The sequence below is a fragment of the Caenorhabditis briggsae genome (genome assembly GCF_000004555.2).
Source record: "Caenorhabditis briggsae complete genome, chrI, whole genome shotgun sequence".
Classification (NCBI taxonomy): domain Eukaryota; kingdom Metazoa; phylum Nematoda; class Chromadorea; order Rhabditida; family Rhabditidae; genus Caenorhabditis; species Caenorhabditis briggsae.
Window position 1 is genome coordinate 5110497 of NC_013489.2, and position 18864 is coordinate 5129360.

At 38.1% G+C, this 18864-nt stretch overlaps 6 protein-coding genes across 6 annotated transcripts; 2 read left to right on the top strand and 4 right to left on the bottom strand.

Moving 5' to 3' along the window:
* Positions 1-1007: 1007 nt before the first annotated feature.
* Cbr-lgc-51 lies at positions 1008-9718 on the top strand (the record flags this gene model as incomplete). The annotated part of the gene is made up of 20 exons (XM_045244748.1): positions 1008-1216; positions 1246-1369; positions 1413-1532; positions 1575-1775; positions 1821-1898; positions 1947-2066; positions 2322-2759; positions 4672-4694; positions 6099-6262; positions 6503-6620; positions 6665-6782; positions 6952-7108; positions 7153-7496; positions 8301-8426; positions 8474-8603; positions 8649-8800; positions 8850-8939; positions 8983-9070; positions 9118-9298; positions 9622-9718. The coding sequence occupies 20 exons, from the start codon at positions 1008-1010 to the stop codon at positions 9716-9718; spliced, it is 3078 nt and encodes a 1025-aa protein (XP_045092505.1).
* A 376-nt stretch (positions 9719-10094) lies between these two features.
* On the bottom strand, positions 10095-11745 carry CBG03884 (the record flags this gene model as incomplete). The annotated part of the gene is made up of 6 exons (XM_002639266.1): positions 10095-10199; positions 10250-10858; positions 10908-11298; positions 11343-11548; positions 11600-11688; positions 11736-11745. 6 exons carry the CDS (start codon positions 11743-11745, stop codon positions 10095-10097), a joined length of 1410 nt encoding a protein of 469 aa, XP_002639312.1.
* Positions 11746-12187: 442 nt separating this feature from the next.
* On the top strand, positions 12188-13369 carry CBG25235 (the record flags this gene model as incomplete). The annotated part of the gene is made up of 3 exons (XM_045244758.1): positions 12188-12538; positions 12585-12854; positions 12908-13369. 3 exons carry the CDS (start codon positions 12188-12190, stop codon positions 13367-13369), a joined length of 1083 nt encoding a protein of 360 aa, XP_045098256.1.
* Positions 13370-13577: 208 nt separating this feature from the next.
* On the bottom strand, positions 13578-13960 carry CBG03882 (the record flags this gene model as incomplete). Its single annotated transcript, XM_002639265.1, has 2 exons — positions 13578-13730; positions 13775-13960. The coding sequence occupies 2 exons, from the start codon at positions 13958-13960 to the stop codon at positions 13578-13580; spliced, it is 339 nt and encodes a 112-aa protein (XP_002639311.1).
* A 594-nt stretch (positions 13961-14554) lies between these two features.
* On the bottom strand, positions 14555-16273 carry CBG03881 (the record flags this gene model as incomplete). Its single annotated transcript, XM_045244772.1, has 6 exons — positions 14555-14834; positions 14911-15113; positions 15160-15457; positions 15505-15942; positions 15992-16146; positions 16199-16273. The coding sequence occupies 6 exons, from the start codon at positions 16271-16273 to the stop codon at positions 14555-14557; spliced, it is 1449 nt and encodes a 482-aa protein (XP_045092504.1).
* A 141-nt stretch (positions 16274-16414) lies between these two features.
* On the bottom strand, positions 16415-18262 carry CBG25234 (the record flags this gene model as incomplete). The annotated part of the gene is made up of 5 exons (XM_045244777.1): positions 16415-16626; positions 17055-17262; positions 17308-17679; positions 17969-18137; positions 18180-18262. 5 exons carry the CDS (start codon positions 18260-18262, stop codon positions 16415-16417), a joined length of 1044 nt encoding a protein of 347 aa, XP_045098255.1.
* Positions 18263-18864: the final 602 nt, after the last annotated feature.

The window sequence follows — 18864 nt, forward strand, 5'->3', positions numbered from 1 at the left end:
TATCGCGACTTATTTACAATCGCCTAACTTTCGGAGTGAATAGGACTTTATTATTTTTCAGTGGTTCATGTCTCGCCCAAACGATCAGCGTGAGCCACAATCGGAATCTACGGATTTATTTGCCGAGCCATCTTCACAAGGTTCCGGTATGAGATCTGAGCAAGCTAGTGGTGTAATGTCTCCAAGATCAGGTGAATTTTTTTTCGATTTTCGTATTTTCAAGTTCGTATTGCAGGGTCATCGGCTTATGCTCTTCATTAGGGGTCAGAAAGGNGCATTCCCTAGTCAGTTGACCAAGGCCTCGATTGTTTATCCTGCTGCGGACGAAGCGGAAGTATGATTGGGGACGATGCCAATCGATTGTATGGGGAAATGACCAGAACATTGGATCAGCTGAAGGAAGATTTAAAGTACGGGAAATAGGAAGTTTTGATCAACATTCGACTAAATTTAAGGAAGCTCAAGAAAACTTGGATAAATAGAGGAATTACGGTAGAAGCAACCAGTAACTTTCTCAAAGGATTCAAAGTCGGGACCATGTATTCCAATCGGAGCTGTGGACGAGAAACGCCTGTGGTCGTGGCCGAAGGTCCTACAACAACAACTACCGTATCCTAAAAAATATTTATTTTCCGTATTTATTTTCTCGCTTTTTACTGCATCCGTTTTTTGATATTTTTACCCGCACAAGTCGGAAAATAAACAGTTTTCAGACATTTCTCTTCCAGCTCCGATTTTTCTGTACTAGAATAATAATGCAAAGAAACTATTTTATTAATCACAATTTTGAATGAAGTAAATATCTGTTCAGATTTGTCAGTCTCTATAAACTTTGAGTTCCTAATTTGATTCTCTAAACCACCAAAGCTATTTTATTTTCCCCTTTTCACCAAAGCAAAACTTCAGGACCATAAAGCACATGCAAATTCAATTTTCAACTCTCTTCACTGCTTCTTTTCATAATCTCTTCTCCGCCATAACTCGTATGTCTGCATATTCTTTTCCATATGTGTCTTATCCATTTTCTAGCTGTGATCGCAATGACTTTCGCTCAGTTTTCTGATAAGGTCCCCAAATGCACAAAACCCAGATTAACACCCGCAGCAATTTTAGATGTTATCATGGCGAACTATTCGAGGTTTCTTCTAAAATCTATTCTCATGTTCTTCGTTTCTCTAGATCTCTTCCAGGTAATCCAGTTGGTGTTCAAGTGGAAGTAACTGTTCAAGATGTCATGGAATTGAGTGTTCTCAGTAACAGTTTCACTGCAGACATCTGGTTTAGCTCGATCTGGTATGATCCACGTCTCGCATACTCACATCTTGATGATTGCCGACAAAACTTATCTTTTGATGATCGTTTCGAAAAGGTTCAATAGCTTTGAAATAACGTTTTAAAGTAGAAATTTTTAGTTGATTTGGTCACCAAATGTTTGCATTGTTAACACAAAATCTGCCCATGTTCACAAATCTCCGAAACCCAATGTGCTTTTGATGCTTCTACCAAATGGAACTATTTGGCTCAATTACAGAGTAAGTACCTAACTTTGTATGATGGTAAGTTCAAAGTTCCAGATCCGTGTCCAGTCTCCGTGCTCTATGAATTTGGAGCGATTCCCCATAGACACCCAATATTGTCATCTTGTTTTCGAAAGTTATTCGTACAACACAGCAAGTGTCTCCGTCAATTGGATGGATAATCCAGTTACAGTACTCCCTGAAATTTCTCTCGCCGATTTCGATTTGTCGAGATATCGTACATCAAGGCATACAGAGGTAAATTTACATTGTTTTTTTCAGAGCTGAAACTAAAAGTTCTAGGTTTACAAAGCTGGAGAATGGTATCGATTGACAGTGGAGTTGGAGTTCACAAGAAAGTATGGATTTTACATTCTGCAGGTTACAGACATTTTGAAACGACATGAGAACTGATCAAAAGGTTTTCAGCTTTATGTCCCTACCTACATCAGTTTGTTCATTTCTTGGATTGCGTTTTGTATAGACACAAAAGCTCTACCAGCACGCATTGTATTGGGTGTAAATTCATTAATGTCCTTGACGTTTCAGGTGAGAAAATATACCTGTAATAGAAGGGCACCCTAACTTTTAACTTTGAGCCAACTTATCTCGGTTCTTGTCAACGATATAAAAAATTTGTAAACTGATAAATTGTTTATCACGATATCAGAAGTATTTTATCAGTGGAGACACTTTTGATACCTTGCATAGGAGCCAAGAAAAATTAGCTCAAACATGACAGATTGGTGAGCCTTCTGTTACATGTTTTACGGTAGCTATAAACTTTCAAATTCATCCTTTCAGTTTGGTAATATAATTCGTTCTCTTCCACCTGTTTCATATGTAAAAGCAATCGACATTTGGATGTGTACTTGTGTTGGATTCATCTTTGCATCTCTTCTTGAACTTGCTTTTGTTGCGTATCAAGACAAAAAGCTCATTCTAAAATCAGGAAAATCAAATGCAGCTATTAGTACATTGGTATCCTATCTGAAGCATTTTGAGCCATACCACGAAGTGGCTTCTCCACCACCACCACATCCGATTGATGAAAAGAAAATGATGAGTCGAACACCGTCAACTGTAACAAATCCATCAAAAAGTGAACTCGATGGATTGGATACAACAGATTTGGAAGAAGAAATTAACGAATACAGAAAGCTGGCATATGCAAGAAAGAAATTTAGATTGTTGGACTTTGGAGCAAACGTTGATAGGATATCGTTTATTGTTTTTCCGCTGGTAGGTTTTTTTGAAAATTAGATTCAAAATTAAGAAGTTCTAAACTTTTCAGTCATTTGCAATATTCAATGTAGTCTACTGGACTTATTATCTTCAAGATGTTCGAATTCCAACATGGAACTAAAACATACAGTACATGTTGGAAATAGACCAGGGTGTCTGAAAAAATGTTCAAGTTTTATCTGTTTTTTCCCACTTTTACTAAAAACATTAGTGTTCCAATACAAAATTGAAGCACCAGTTGTGTTTGGTAGATTTGAAAAATTTCAGACAATTGAGAACATTTTTTGACACCTGGCTGAAATTATTAAAGCTTATAACTTTCTGATATGTTGTGAACTGTGATTTATTTCGAATAATAAATACACCTGATTATCATTACAAATATGAACATATGCACAGCATTTTCCTCAATCTTAAAAGTCTTCCAGTTAGGAAAAGTGCTCTTTCCCCTGTACGTGTTTATCACTGTATTCCTGAACCAATGCATCAAAAAAAAGTTTTCAACCCGTGGGTGCAAAGTGCAATATTCAATCATTTCCTTCTAGTTTTATGACCCTCTTTTCATGGTTATCATTTATCAGACTATCAGTCACCTCAGAAGCTGTTTATCAAAGTTTGTATCTGTATCGTTCTTTGGTAGACGTGCAATTCACGTTTCTACATTTTTTCCGGGTTTCGAAATGAAAACTCCACCCTCGCAATTCGTTGAAACACAAACTACAAAATTGTAACCTGAATTTTAAAACGTCTTAATTAATGGCATCTTCAATTGGAATTTTTTTATACAGTACCGCTCAAAAGCGTATTTAGATATGGTTACCTGAAAGTAGCCTGCTCTGGGTGTCTGGGAAGTACCGTACACTCGGATGGAATGCCCCATAGACCATACTTTGAGTCTCATTCCCTCCGAGATATACTGGCTCAAAGTTAAAAGTTAGGGATGGTGTAATGTTAGAGTTTTTACTGTATATTCAATTTGGTCGGGTAGAAACGAAACTAAAAAACGAGCATAAATTATTTGTTTATAAGATTTTTAGTACAAGTTCATCCAGTCCAGAACCGCGACACTCAATATCTCATTCTGATGAATTTGTACAAAAAAAGGTGTCAACTACAAATATGAAGTTCTATTTTTGTTTCGTTCCTATCCGCTCTAATATATATTCCAGACACTGCTATCAGTTAAGAATATGTCATGTTAAAAATTTTACTTTTGAGCCACACTGTATATAAATGAATTACTTTGGAGTTTTTAAATACAGTGCGTTCAATATCTTTAGGACCCCCCTCTATTTTCACGGTTCTGAGAAAACGGTAAGAGATATCAAAAATCTGTAAGCGCCCTTCGTTTTTAAATTCAAAAATACCCAAAAAAACATAGGAGCCAAAATTTGGTGCTCATACCTCTTCTGGTATTAGTACACGGCCCAAAACTCACTTTTTCAGCCGTTCAATATCTTTAGAAACACCTGAGATTTTTGACGGAATTTTACTTTTTGTGTCAGAATTCCAATCCAAAAGTGGGTCAATGCCCGAAATTTTCATATGTGATCTTGGTTTTCGTATTACCAAAATGTTTCTGAACTGCTCTGAGAATTCTTACATTTTTCTGCTGCTCGTGACCTAATTTTCAATTCGATGAGCAAAATTGACCTAAATCATCATTCAAAAGCTGGAATCAACTACAAAAAAGAAGGTAAAATAAAGAAATCAATTGGATTTCTCATGGATAGTATTTAGAATCACTTTGGCCAACTCATTTGGTATGCTGGAAACTAGATCGTTCGGTTCGGTTTCAGTTAATGTTCTTCTTCCTTTTTGGAGGGAGTTTTGGGATCCCTGATGCGGTAGAACAGCCTGACGCTGTGGTAAACGCGACAGGCATCATGATCCGAAGCTGTATCAATAGAATTCAGATCAGAATCCATACCTGCCATGGCTATTTCTTGATTCTTCCGGCTGTCGCAACATACCAACAGAGTTGAATCATACCACTACTGAACAGAACTAGTGCTCGCCTTGTTGACGGCTCTGTTTGGTCTCTGGAATATCATAGATGGTCCTGCAGTTTATCACGACTTTAAAGACATTTTTTCATCCACCGAGACTTCGTGAATTCGCAGTTTAGCTTATCCGCAGCCGAAGCTCTATACACCTCCAGACAACGGTGCGATTTATAACAGAAACTCAACACTGGGATGAATGACAGCAGGAAGAATCAAGAAATAGCTATGGAAGGCATGGATTCTTATCTGAATTCTATTGATACAGCTTCGGATCATGATGCCTGTCGCGTTTACCACAGCGTTAGGCTGTTCTACCGCATCAGGGATCCCAAAATCCCTCTCCAAAAAGGAAGAAGAACATTAACTGAAACCGAACCGAACGATCTAGTTTCCAGCATACCAAATGAGTTGACCAAAGTGATTCTAAATACTATCCATGAGAAATCCAATTGATTTCTTTAGTTTACCTGCTTTTTTGTAGTTGCTTTTGAATGAGCTTTTGAATGATGATTTAGGCCAATTTTGCTCATCGAGTTGAAAATTAGGTCACGAGCAGCAGAAAAATGTAAAAATTCTCAGAGCAGTTCAGAAACATCTTGGTAATACGAAAACCAAGATCAAATATGAAAATTTCGGGCATTGACCCACTTTTGGATTGGAATTCTGACACAAAAAGTGAAATTCCGTCAAAAATCTCAGGTGGTCCTAAAGATATTGAACGGCAAAAAAAGTGAGTTTTGAGCCGTGTACTAATACCAGAAGAGGTATGAGCACCAAATTTTGGCTCCCGGGGTATTTTTGAATTTAAAAACGGATGGCGCTTACAGATTTTTGCTATCTCTTACCGTTTTTTCAGAACCGTGAAAATAGAGGGGGGTCCTAAAGATATTGAACGCACTGCATAGAGTTGGAAGGAATTTAACGAATCTTTGTTTAGAAATTCCTTGAGAAGACAAATATGAAAGAAAACTGATAGCTCGTTGGAACGGATTTGTACAAAAAAGAAGACAATGAACGGTTGATCGTTACCCTAGTGCTATGGTTATGTGCACATAAAAACCTGTAATAGAAATGTCCCCAACTTTACACTTTGAGCCAATTTATCTCGGTTATTGTCAAAGCTATGAAAAGTTGTAAACTGATAAATTATTTATCACAATATCAGAAGTGTTTTGCCAGTTGACGCATTTTTGATATCTTGCAGAGGAATCGAGATAATCGAGCTCAAATTTGACAAGGTGGTGGTATTCTACAATACGTTTTACGGTAGTATAATATGATCAGATCTGCATTGAGGGATTCTTCCTGTGATAAATTGAAAATGTCTTAGCCTACTAATTTCCACTCTTTTTTTATTGTCTTGTCTTCTATTTCGTCGTAATCCAAAACTCAAACACCTTGTCTTGTGTCATTTCCAACTCCTCCTCCTCTCTCTCTTTTCTCCTACTTCAAAAAACCTCCGTCTCCTGTTATCATCCTTTTTGCATATTGTCTGTATTTCAATCGTTGCCTTCTTCTTTAACACGCACACCTGAAATTGTTTCTTATCAGTTGGTAAAAAATATCGAAAAAAAGGAGCATCTGATCCTCTCCTGATCCTATCTAGATCTCAATGGCTGACACTATGATGCCATCTAATATTTACAATAGTGTTAGGTCGTTACCTTCTGCAATTCCACGTAAGGGATTATTAGAGAATTCAAAATTCCAAATGAATCGAGATGAAGGTTTCAGCATTATGGACGTTGAAGTCCATCCGGTTTCAAACTGCTCTTCTAATTTCATCGGCCTGTTTAGTTTTTGGATTGATGAGAACTTGTTTTGGAATGGCTATGGTTGATATTGTCAGAAGGTTTGCTTGAAATAGAATTTCCAATCATAAATCCAAATTTCCAGTGGGAATGAAACGTTTCATAGTGATCTACATATGGATTGGAACGGAGAAGAACAGGCTCGAATACACACTTCGTTTTATATCGGAGCATTTATTGCCGTTTTTCCGTCGGAATTTCTTGCCAAAAAGTGAGTTGTCAGCTGAGAAAAAAGAGTTATAACTGAAAGTAAAGAGTCAGGGAGAATTAGAAAAATGTGATTGTTCAGCTTTTTTTCGATTTGAGAGTGCTCACATGGTGTGAAATTCATTAGAAATATACACAGAAGCTGAACGGTTGGGGTCCACCAAGAAGCACTGCAAAATTTTCAGACTTGGTCCAAAACATCTCCTCTCATTTGCTCTTATTCTCAACATCATTGGATCAATCCTCACTCCATTCGTGGCAATTTATTTCAAAACCTACATTTTGATATTTGGAATCAGAATGATTATGGGGTTCGGATACGGTACCGTAGCCCCAATTTCTACAGTAACCCATTCCCTATTTAAGGTTTCATGATACCTGCTGGAAGTGTTCTTATATCAAAATGGTTTCCGATTTCGGAAAAGAGCACGGCTATGGCAATTTTCACAACAGGCAATCAGATTGGAATAGCAGTTTCCATGTTTTTAACAGCAAAACTTTGTCAACTTCCAATTTTCGAAGGATGGCCATTGGTTTTTATAGTTTATGGGTTGATTGGAGTGATTTTTCTGATTGTCTGGCATGTTCGATTGGCCGATAAACCAAGAGAATCGAGATATATAACAGCTACAGAGTTGACATATATTAAAGGAGGAAAACAAAAAAGAAGTCGAGCTGAAACGATAGTTAGACCTACTCCATATATGAAAGTGAGTTTTTGAAGAAACGGAAAATTCTTAATCGGAAAAGTTCAATGAAGTTTGAATAAAATCTACAAAATCGATTACAATTTCTTTGAAAACGGAAAAATCGAATTATTGCTTGTTTCTTTCTAGTTGAAGTGCCAAAAAACCTGTGATGGAAAAGCTCGACTAACTTTTAACTTTCAGCCAATTTATCTCGGTTACTGTGAATGATATCAAAAAGTAGTCAACTGAAAAAGTATTTTTGATTTTATGATGAACATTTTATCAGTTAACAACTTTTCGAAATCACTCACAGGAAATGAGATATACGGCTTGAAGTTGACGGTTTGGCGGCGTTCTATCAGAGTGCTTATTGTAGTTTACAAAAAAAAACAATAAGACGAGAACAATTAGAAGATATCTGAAAAATATAGGATTACTAATAAAAAAGGCATATTTTTTCTGCTGTCTATAACTTGTTTGTAAAAATATCTTTCAATCGAAATTCGCTAAAATTGAAACATAATTACTGTACATAAACATTCTAATAGAGTGCTACCCAAAATTTCAACTTTGAGTCTCTGTATCTCGGTTCTTGTGAAAGATATGAAAAAGTGATCAACTAACAAAATGTTAGTAATATTATGATGAACATTGTCAGTTGACCGCTTTTTGATATCTTTTACGGGAGCCGAGATATATGAGCTCAAAGTTGTAAATTTGGGTGGCACTCTGTAAGAGTGTTTGTGGAATTGAGTTTGACAATTAAGACATGTTTACATTTTTAAATTAAAATTTCAGTTTTTATTTTCCAATAGAAATTTTCAGATCATTCTAAACGGATGTGTCTGCGCAATTTGTGTCTGCTCATTCGCCCAAAGTTTTGTCCTGGTTGCCCTTGTGACCTATCTTCCAAAATATAATCAAATTGCTCTGAAGATGAATCTGACATATGTGAGTTGCACCCAATTGACATCCATCAATTCAAAAATTTGTTTCAGAATGGAATCTGGTCTTCTCTACCATTTTTCATTCAAATGATCACTAAACTTTTATTCGCCGTTATCGCAGATAAAGTGAAACAAGCTAAAGTAAATGCGACATTAGTTACAAAAGTGTCGAATTCAATTGGTTGGTGTTGATTTAAGATGACTAATTTTAATAATAAACTTTCAGCAAGTTTTGTGAGTGCTGCTTTCATAGTTTTGGCTGCTTTAACCCCGTTTGGAAGTGCTGAACTGGTTCAATTAAGCATAATAATCTCAATGGCAGCATTCTCAGCATATGTTCCAGGATACAACACTTCGATTGTTACAGTTGCACCACAGGTTTTTTTTCTTATTTCTTTGTGATCTTCTCGTCATTTAACATTTTCAGTTCACCGCATTCATTTCTTCATACGCTCAGCTGTACGCACAAATTGCATCAACACTGGCTCCAATTCTTATCGGAAGGATTACAAGTCATGTGAGTAGCGCAGACCGCCCGGGGCGTCAATGATATCTTTCAGGATACAATTGAAGAATGGAAGTTTGCATTTTATAGTTTGGCTGCCGTCCTAGCGGTGACGGGAATAGTTTTTCAAATATTTGGACATGGTAATTGTAGAAATCAGAGAAAAAAATGAAGGAATATTTTTAAACAGGAAGAACAGAACCATGGGGAGAAACGCCATCGAATGCAGCTTCAGCTCGCATCTCGACTTCGTTGGCTGTTTGTGAAGATGGACAGTGTAAATTGACACTTTTGGAAAAACATAATCATGATTTCCGAACAGAATCAAAAATGTCGTCGGATTCTGGAATCGCGAAAAAGAAGGCTAGTTTGTTGAAATTGATTCTGGTACAAAAAAAAGCGGAGCTGTGGAAGAGAAACGCCGGTGGTCCCAAAACGACAACTACCGTAACCTAAAATCATTTGTTTTCAGAGTTTTTGTTACTCGATTTTCGAACGTTTTCAGTCAATTTTTTACTAACGAAAAGGGAAAATAAATACAAATACTTTTCGGTTACTGTAGTTGTTGCATTTCTCTTCCACATCTCCGATTTTTTGTACCAATTATAATAATCAAGCGAAATTTGTTTTTAAAAAATCCTCAATCTGAATTGTCGGTTATTGTTTCGATTTTTGTAAATTTTCAGATTTCAAGAGTATCATACGCTGGTGAAGAAATTCTTATTCCGGGTCGGATTGAAGATCTCGAAAATGATGTCATTTATAGCATTGAAGAAGAACGAGAAGATTGAAATGCTCTCCATTTAACTTTAATTTATTTTCCATCCTACTAATGAATCCTTAGAAAATCACCTTTTTATGAATATTTCGTACTCTCCACGACGACTATATTTCTCCAATAATTTATCGAAAAAACCACCAAGCGTCAACAAGGAAAAAAAAAGAAATATTAGAAAGAGGTTGAAACAGTAGGAACAGTTTAGGGAAGGACACAAACTGTATGAACAGGAATAATTTTAGAAATCAGGGACTTTTGAAAAAGGCGGTAGACTCGGACTAATCTCGAGAGAAATGAGAGGGGAGGACGGAACATGCGAGGGAAAAGAAAAGAACAATTGGATAAGATTAATAATATGTCAAAAACAAAACCAGTCATCAGAAACAGCACTAATTTTTAATCGGCTCAACGGTTTGTCCTTTGCGAATAGTTCCCCATCCAATCAAACGCCAACTCTTCTCGAAACGACGGGACATTGCGATCTTCTCGCCAACCTATAATCTTGTACGTTAAAAAAATAAACTCTCAAACTTTTATGATTTACCTCTGTACAAATCGGGTCATTTAATCTGATCTTTGCAGCATCTCCCTTCACAGCGGTAACTCTGCCTCCGGTCGATAGAGATCCAATGTTAACAAGCAAGGTCTCTTCTTTCACTAATTTTTGAACCTTGGCTCCTTTCTTCTTTCCTTCGGTACGAACTCCAAGCAATCTTCTCAGAAGGTAGAATGAAATTTCGATCTCAATGAAAATGTCTGGAAGAGTTCCAACGGCTCCTAAAATGTGTCCTACAAGACGATCTCCACGGCAAAGTGTTGGATCGATTTTTGTTCCGACTCCGATAAGTCCTCCTGGAACGGCGTACTCGAGCTGATTTTTCTCGGCGAAAAGTGAATCGATGCGAGAGAAGATTGGTCGGCACTGGAGTTGCCCAGTTGCTGTTTTTGAAACGATTCCTGGACGAACTTCAATTTCTTGTCCAACTCGAAGGATACCCTTGGTTAACGTTCCTCCGGCAACACCTCCCTTCAGATTTTCAACTTCAGATCCTGGCTTGTTGACGTCGAAGGATCGGATAATGATCAAACGAGCAGGGGATTTGAAGTCACGAACAGGTACTGGGATTTTCTTGCAGAGGTATTCACAGACAAGCTGAAAAGATTCAGCCCGTTCGAAAATGATATTCATAGCTAGTACTCACATCGACGTTATACTTGAGCTGAGCAGAAATTGGAATAACAGGAGCGTTCTCCGCGACAGTTCCTTGAACAAATCCAGCAATTTGTTCGTAGTTCTCACGAGCCTGTGATTCCTTGATTATGTCGACCTTGTTTTGAAGAATCATGAGATGTTTCAGTTGCATAATCTCCACAGCAGCGAGATGCTCTGAAGTTTGTGGCTGAGGGCACTGCTCGTTACCGGCGACAAGTAGGAATGCAGCGTCCATGACAGCGGCTCCGTTCAACATGGTGGCCATAAGAATGTCGTGACCAGGGCAGTCGACGAAGGATACATGACGAACGCAGACGAACTCTCCCCCGCAGTTTGGTCGCTCACAGGGGATCCGATCTGGGGTAGATGAACCAGCAGATCTATAAGAACAGAATATGAATGTTTCTGAAAAGATTATGTTTACCTGTAGCAGCCAGGTCTTGGGCATTCGGCGTTGGAGCATCTGTAGATTTTTGCGTTGGCGTATCCGAGCTTGATAGTGATGTTACGTTCCAACTCTCTCTTGAACTTGACAGTGTGCACACCAGAGAAAGCTTTAACCAATGTAGATTTTCCATGGGCTACGTGCCCAATAGTTCCGATGTTGATGGTTGCTTGACGGGAGATAACCTACAAACACAATAATGAAAAGCTTATTAAAAATTCGACGATTGTTCCTACCTCATCAGTAAGTGGATTCAAATTATCTACGCCGATCTTGTCCAAATCTTGCTTGGCAAGCCAACTTTGGCATTCGTCCTTCTCAACTTCTGTAAATACGATTTACGAAACCGATCATAACTTTTATAACACCTACCAGCAGCCATAATTTTGATGAGCTACTTTATGTAAAGCGCCAGATGCTGAAATAGTAATTTTGTTTAACTTTTAAAAGTAGTTTAAAAAAGATAAACCGAAAGAAAAAATGGATAAATAAAAATTTATGTTGAAATGGTTAAAGACGCATGCAATTTGAGAGGCGCTTAGGAGGAGGTCTCGTCGCGAACCTGTGTCGATTTACGGGTCTGTGTGTTTCTTTGCAAATTTGCGCAAAGAAAAATGAGTCTCTTTTTGGTTTGCAACGGCTTGAAAAGGTTTTTCCAGTCAGGCTACAAAAAGTAAAAATGGAATACACAACTTCCGAAATACCAGAACTAGGAAGTGTATATAACAGTAACAAAACAGATTCGTATAGGTATGTACAAAAACTAAAATTGGAGTTATACAATGAAGAAAAAAGGTAAAACAAACAATGGTTTCAGTGAAAACATGGACCGATTATTCGCCGAAGATGAAATGAAGAATTCTCCGTTCTCTCCGAAAACCTCCACAACCTCATCTCCAGCCAAAAGTACCACCTATTTTAGTGCTGCTGCATTTTGGAAAAACGACACAGAATCCGTGAAAGTCGGAGTTATTCTTAGTGAGCTGGAGAACGCTGAAGAGTTGAATTTTCTGATGTTCGATGCCAGCAAAAGAATACTAAGAAAACTTTGTGTTGATGACGCAGAGTTTCAATTATCAGAAGATTCGTTAGCAGTAAGGGTGGAAACTCCACCAGAAGTCAGTGTTAATGTGAAGTTTGTGGATCGTCTGACGTTTATGAATTTTTCAACCACAGTATGTTAATTTAGTGAACATTGAAACAGATAATTTACAATTCCAGGTCATTCTGAGAAGCAAGAAACATATGTTCTTGAAGTTATCTGACGGTTCGGGAGATTCTCAAATTGAAAATGGCTGTGATATTCGCTACAATTTAACAAAACATAGTTTCGACGAGAAAGGACATCTGAAGCTTCCAGATGAACGTAAAGGTGTGAAGGCAAGATTGACAAAAGAAAAACTGATGGATCATGTTGTCTACAAATGGATGTCTGGACTTCGGAAAGGATGTCATTTCCTCATCAAGGATACCTTGTCTTCTGTATTTGAGGTGATTACAAACAGCAGAAATTTTTCCAAATTTTAAATTGCTCAAGTGCTCAGGTTCTTGTGGACAAAATCAGGAAATCTACAGACGTTATTGATGAAGAGAAGTCAGTACATGAATCGAAAGAAGCATCCGTAGAGATTGAACTGAAAGCGGATACCGAAATTTCCGAGAGCAGTCAAGATGTGACAACAAAGGATCAATTGATAAATCCGCCAATATCCGATGAGTCTTTGATTGCCTCCGATGTTACAATAGTTCCCACATCATCTCCTGCTCCGGAGCATGATCCTCAATTGGTGCCAGTTACAAACTCCACATCACAAAACTTCGTTCCACCCCTTCCGGTTACAGACGATATTCGTGACGTACTTCACCGAATTGTTGGAATTGAACTTGATCGAATCGAGATGAGACTCAACAATAAGTTTGAGAAGCTCCAAAATGATATAATGGCTCGTCTTGACCATCAAGCTGTTCTCATACAAAAAATTCTAGAAAAATCCTTAGCTGAGTAACATTTTCATGTTTATATGTTCCCAAATTGCACTCATTTCTCGGGTTTTAATTTTGTTTGCAACTGTGATGTATTCAATCTGTGTTCGTGACCTATAAAATTTTACTTTAATTTTTCACGCAATTCGTATGCAAACTTTATTTATTCGACATAACTAGCAATTATATAAAACAAGCACATCATTCACCGAAATTCCCCAAATTGAGCTCTTATGCGGAAGCAGTGGCAGCCTCCAATTGCGCTTTCGCCTCAACCAACTCTGCAGATTCGTCGGAGAAGTTTCCAGATGAGACGAAGGACTGAAGATCGGCAACAGCCTTCTGAAGACGTCCATGAGCATCGCGGACCATTGTGACTGTCTCCTGAAAAAATACAAACATTTTGAAAACTTGAACAAAAAACTTACTCTGGCAACTTCCTTTGCCTTTTTGGCAGCATACTCCTCGTCTTCGTTAGTAGCGTCTGCTGCCATTTTATCGGCTTTCTCCTCATCCTTGACCACTTGCTTCTGATAAGAAGCGTGCTCCTTAATCAAACGCTTAACAACTCCAGCCTTGATTTTGAGCTGTTTAAGTTGGTCGGCATCAGACATGATGAAAGTTCTACAAAATGAAGCAGTTTTGATTGGAAGAGGTAAACAATCGAAGAAGTTTAAAATAAGGAGAAAATGAAGAAAATAGTAGAGCTAACATTGAAAAGTGTACATATGAATGGAGACGAGACATGTGCAACGAGCCGAAAAAGAAAGAAGGAACGAGAAAGGAGAGAGCAGATGGTCGAGGTCATTATATCCGCCCCTCTATTTCGAAATACGACTGTCCTTCGAAAAACGAAGACCAGTTTCCCGCCAAAAATAATCTGATCATTCAAATACAAAATTTCGCAATCTACAATTAATGAGAACGTTCTCATGATCCTGCTATATAAAATATATCAAAAGACTGAAAAACGAGAAAAGTACGGGTTAAAGTCTATAACTTATAGAGAGAAGCACAGAAGAAGTTATGAAATAGTCCATGTATTTTTGATAAGGTATTCAGTGGAAGCGAACTGAGCTGCAAGGAAACAAGAAGGATACATATATTTCAAAACTGTATTTTATGACAAAATGAAAACAAATAACAATCTAAAAATCTAAAAAATCTAGAAAATTCAACAAGGACAAAAAACAAGGAAAGAAAAATTATCATTGCAACCTGGTCAATTTGCAAATATACATCGGTCCAAAATTAGAAGGAAGAAACGGTACTACCAATGCACCCAGGGGTGTATCATGGAAGCGATAAAGTCCAGATGCCGTCATATGAGAAACGAGTTGATGGAGTGATTCTTCGACTATTTCGATTCCAAAATCGTTTTTAACGACGGCAACCGCATTTTCAACCACAGCTTCGTTCTGACTTGGGGATAATGTACATGTCGAGTAGACAACAGAACCACCTACTTTTACTGATCGAATGGCGTTTCTGTAATGTTATCTGTATGCTTCTCAAAATTGACTGGTCATTCCGCTGTTCATTTGACTCTTGAAAGTTTACTTACACAAGGATTTTTGTCTGTAGCAACGGTAGATCGAGCCTTTGTTGTGTTGATGACGTACTGAATATATTCCCATCATCTGTGTTGACAGAGAGACGGTCCGTCGAACAGGGAACATCAGCAAGGACTTTATCGTAAGCCTCGAATTCGTCCCACGACTTTACATCGGACGCATCTTTCCGTTTTAGCACAAATTTATCAACCGCCTGAATTCCCTTGTTGACTATGATAGAAATCAACTTCCGAACTCACTTCACTTTCCTCTGGAACATAGGTCATTAATGCGCGTTTCAGCTGTCCAAGCCGTGCCAGTTTGAAATCGTTGCACACAATTTTCGAAGGAAGATTAGAAAGAGCAGCAAGAAGACTTTTGCCTCCAGGTGCTGCACACATATCGAGCAACGAATCATCTTTTTGAAGACCAAGGGCAAGAACAGGTAGAAGAGAACCACCGTCCAAAAGCCAATAACTTGGAACGCCAACTTGATCTTTCATTGGTGCAGGAAAATCCAGAAGAACTCCTCTCTTGAATGCTCTAACTCGAAGGTCTCTAGAATTTCGAAAAGAATTATGTGGTGTTCCTAAAAAAATTGTTACTTCGGATAGTATAAGAAATGCTCTCGTTTTGGAATTCGGACGCCTTCTCCTTCAAAACCAGTGATCTCTACATCTTTGTTATTTTTGATTCCTCCTCGACTCATCTGAAGAGATCCAGAAGATAATTCTCCTGGACTTGCTCGGAATTCAGACAAGCCAGCTGCCGATCGGAAAATTGCTTCTTGTTCTTCGTCGAGAGAAAAATTTCTTTCAGACGACGTCGAAGGATTCTGCAAGCAACATAAGCACTGTATGATCTTTTCGTCAATTCTACCAACCGCGATCTCGTTTTTAACTTTTTTCGTTTCTTCATCAGCCTTCATTTCTACTAGTTGCCGTTTGGCCTCAATTATATCGTCTTCAGTCTTTCCTCGAATACTCGCTAATAGATCTTTCGCTCCCATGTCTGCTAGAATCTCATCATGCGGTTCCCAATCTCTGATATTTCAAAATATAGATCTTCCACGGCAGAAGAAAAAAATCTAACCTGCTCATCGTGTTCATCACAGCTAAATATCTATTCGGAGATAAAAGTCCGAGTCGGATGCTCGGCCATTTTTTCCCAAACAAAGGCCCATAGTAGAAATCAAAATGGTCCAGTGCCAGAGCAGAAGGCGTTTTCAATGGTTTTGTCTTTGCAATCTGAAAATTTTAATGGATAAGTATTTATAAAAGTTCTTCAAAAATGTCTTACCTTGGGTTTGAATTTCACAGTTTTACATCGAAATTGTGTTAAATAAATAAACTTATTATATCGGAAGAAGCTCATCTGAAACCTGATGAGTTGAGACAAAAAATCTGACTGCTTGATAAGTTATAGAGAAGAATGGATACGCAAACCATACAAATTTCGCTACTTATAGACGAACAATTGAAAAGCAGGCTTTATTGTACATGCAATATGAAAAATTTATGTGTTCCAAAGAAGTTTATACATACGAACAACACCATCTCTGCAGCAAGTGTAAACACTCCGTTTGTGAATGGCTATGTCGTAAATGGGATCACAATCAGCACCGGTAAGTTCGTACTCCGCAGAAATTATGTTTTCAGACTCATCAGTTGACTCTCCAGATTTCTGAGGAAGCGATGGAATGGGGTATGCGAAAACACCTCCATCATCTGCAACCAACATTTTAATTCATAACTTTCTTATTACTCTTGTCCGAAATCAATGCACGTTGCGGCCGAGAAAACAACGGTGGGCGGAGCTTAGCTCCCACAGAGAGAACCTTACTGTATTTTTCAAATTATTGCACGCGCCTTTAATACAGTACCTCAACATTTATCGAATTTTTGCCTTTTTCTCTCATTTTTTCGCTTGTTTCTGTCTAATTTTGTCTAATTCTTATAAATCTTCAATTTATTTTTCTTATAAAAAGAAAAAACAGCCAAATAGGGCCCAAAATAAAAAACGTCCGAGGTACGGTATTTAAAGGCTCATGCATCAATTTGTTTTTTTCGCTGTGCGACCGACGATGCGATTTTGAGTAAATTTTCGGCCGCAACGTGCATTGATTTCGGACGAGAGTAATATATTGTTTACTCACTGAAAGCGACCAAGAGGCGATTACAGAAGTACTTCAGGCACTTAACACTGCTTTTCTGAGTCTTTATCTGACCAATAAGATGTTGTTGAGCAACGTTATATGCTCCCACACTACCGTCTTCGAAGCCAACAAACACGATTTCGCCAGCTTCATCATTTGAAAAACAGAGAGCCGATGGTTCAGATGGTAGTTTGATGTCACGACGAACCTGAACAAAACATGTGTTCTTCAGCATTCACCTAGTTGTCCTCACTTGGTCTCCGTGCAGATCTATGACTGATAGGAAATTACTCTCGCAAATAACTGCAAACCGTGAGCAATCAACGGAAACTGATAAATCAGCGCATCTTCCTTTTCCGAAGTTCCAAGTTTTTACTGTTTTTGAATCTCGACACTCCCACATTCGTGCTGTTCCATCGTTGGAACAAGAGAGTACTTCACGACCAACGCCGATTATCCCAAGACCAGTGACTGCTTGTGTATGTCCTTTCAGAGTCGCAGCACACTTTCCGCTGTCAACTCCCCAAATTTTGACTGTCATGTCCATTCCGCCGCTCAGAACAACAAGACCAGATGGAAAGTACATGCAGCGATAGACATCCATTATATGACCTTCGAGAACTCTCTGAAAATTAATATCTCGATGATAACTGAAAAATTTGTAGCTTATCAGTGCTTCAGCTCTAATGGCGCTTGCGATAACAAGATTTCCACTCGAATCGGCTGTGACATATGTGCTTCCTGTCGAGGAAACATCAAAAGATCGCGGTGCTGATTTCAGTCCTTCAATGGTTTGCTCACTGACAGGTGCCACGAAAATGGTCGTTTTTCCTTGGAATGTAACATGCAGATTTTTCTTGAATGGGATACACATTGTTTAGTTTGCCAGTGTGCTTGGTTTATATTAGACTTACAAGCTCGTCCAGTAAAATTTTCGTAAAAGCGGAAGACTTGATTGTTCCTTCTCCAGGCATTACCGCAAACCCATATTCGTCAACCAATTTTGTGACTTGGACGTCGAAGAATTCGGACTTCGCAGCGCCAGATCGTTTAATTCCAAGCCAGAACAGTGAAATAGGTTCTCTGAAAAATGCATGTTGAGTAAAGTTAATTTTTTACTCCAACCTGAGAGCAAGATGCCAATCACATTGAATCGTTAGAGTTTCATCGATGTTAACGGTTGGTTGTGTGTCATTGTCAACCTCCATTTGTTTTTAACTGAAAAACCCATATATATATATATAACATTAGAATGTATGAAAATTATAAAATTTCCGGTACTGGAAAGCTTCCGAAACTTTAAAAAAACCATGAAAAGAAACAAAAGAGACAACTACAGTAATCTTCTCCATCGTGTCGCTAACGAAAAAGTGGCATATGATGCTTATACTGTAACTTTCGTTTCGAAACCATGTGCGCCTATAAATATTTGTCATGTTTTCGGATTTTGGATGTTCACTACCACATTTTTATGAAGCCTCACTTTTTCTAGTCCTTAAAATATCAATTTCAATTTTGATATCCATGTTTTCTCTAATCAAATTCATTGACTTTCTATTCTCTAGAAAAATGCTCTATCTAAATACCCGAATCTGTTGAGCTCGATTTTATTTTCATATTATAGTTTTGTTCAGATTTTTCTATAGTTGCCAACTTCAAATCGTTAAGTCCTCTTCATTTAGACTCTCTCTCAAAAATCTTGAAAAAAGAGACCCCGCAAATTCCGGAGAAAAAACTTCCGGGGAAAAAAAAACTCCGGAGAAAAGTGGGCGGAGTCAGGGGCGGAGCATAAATTGCAACCCTGGCACGG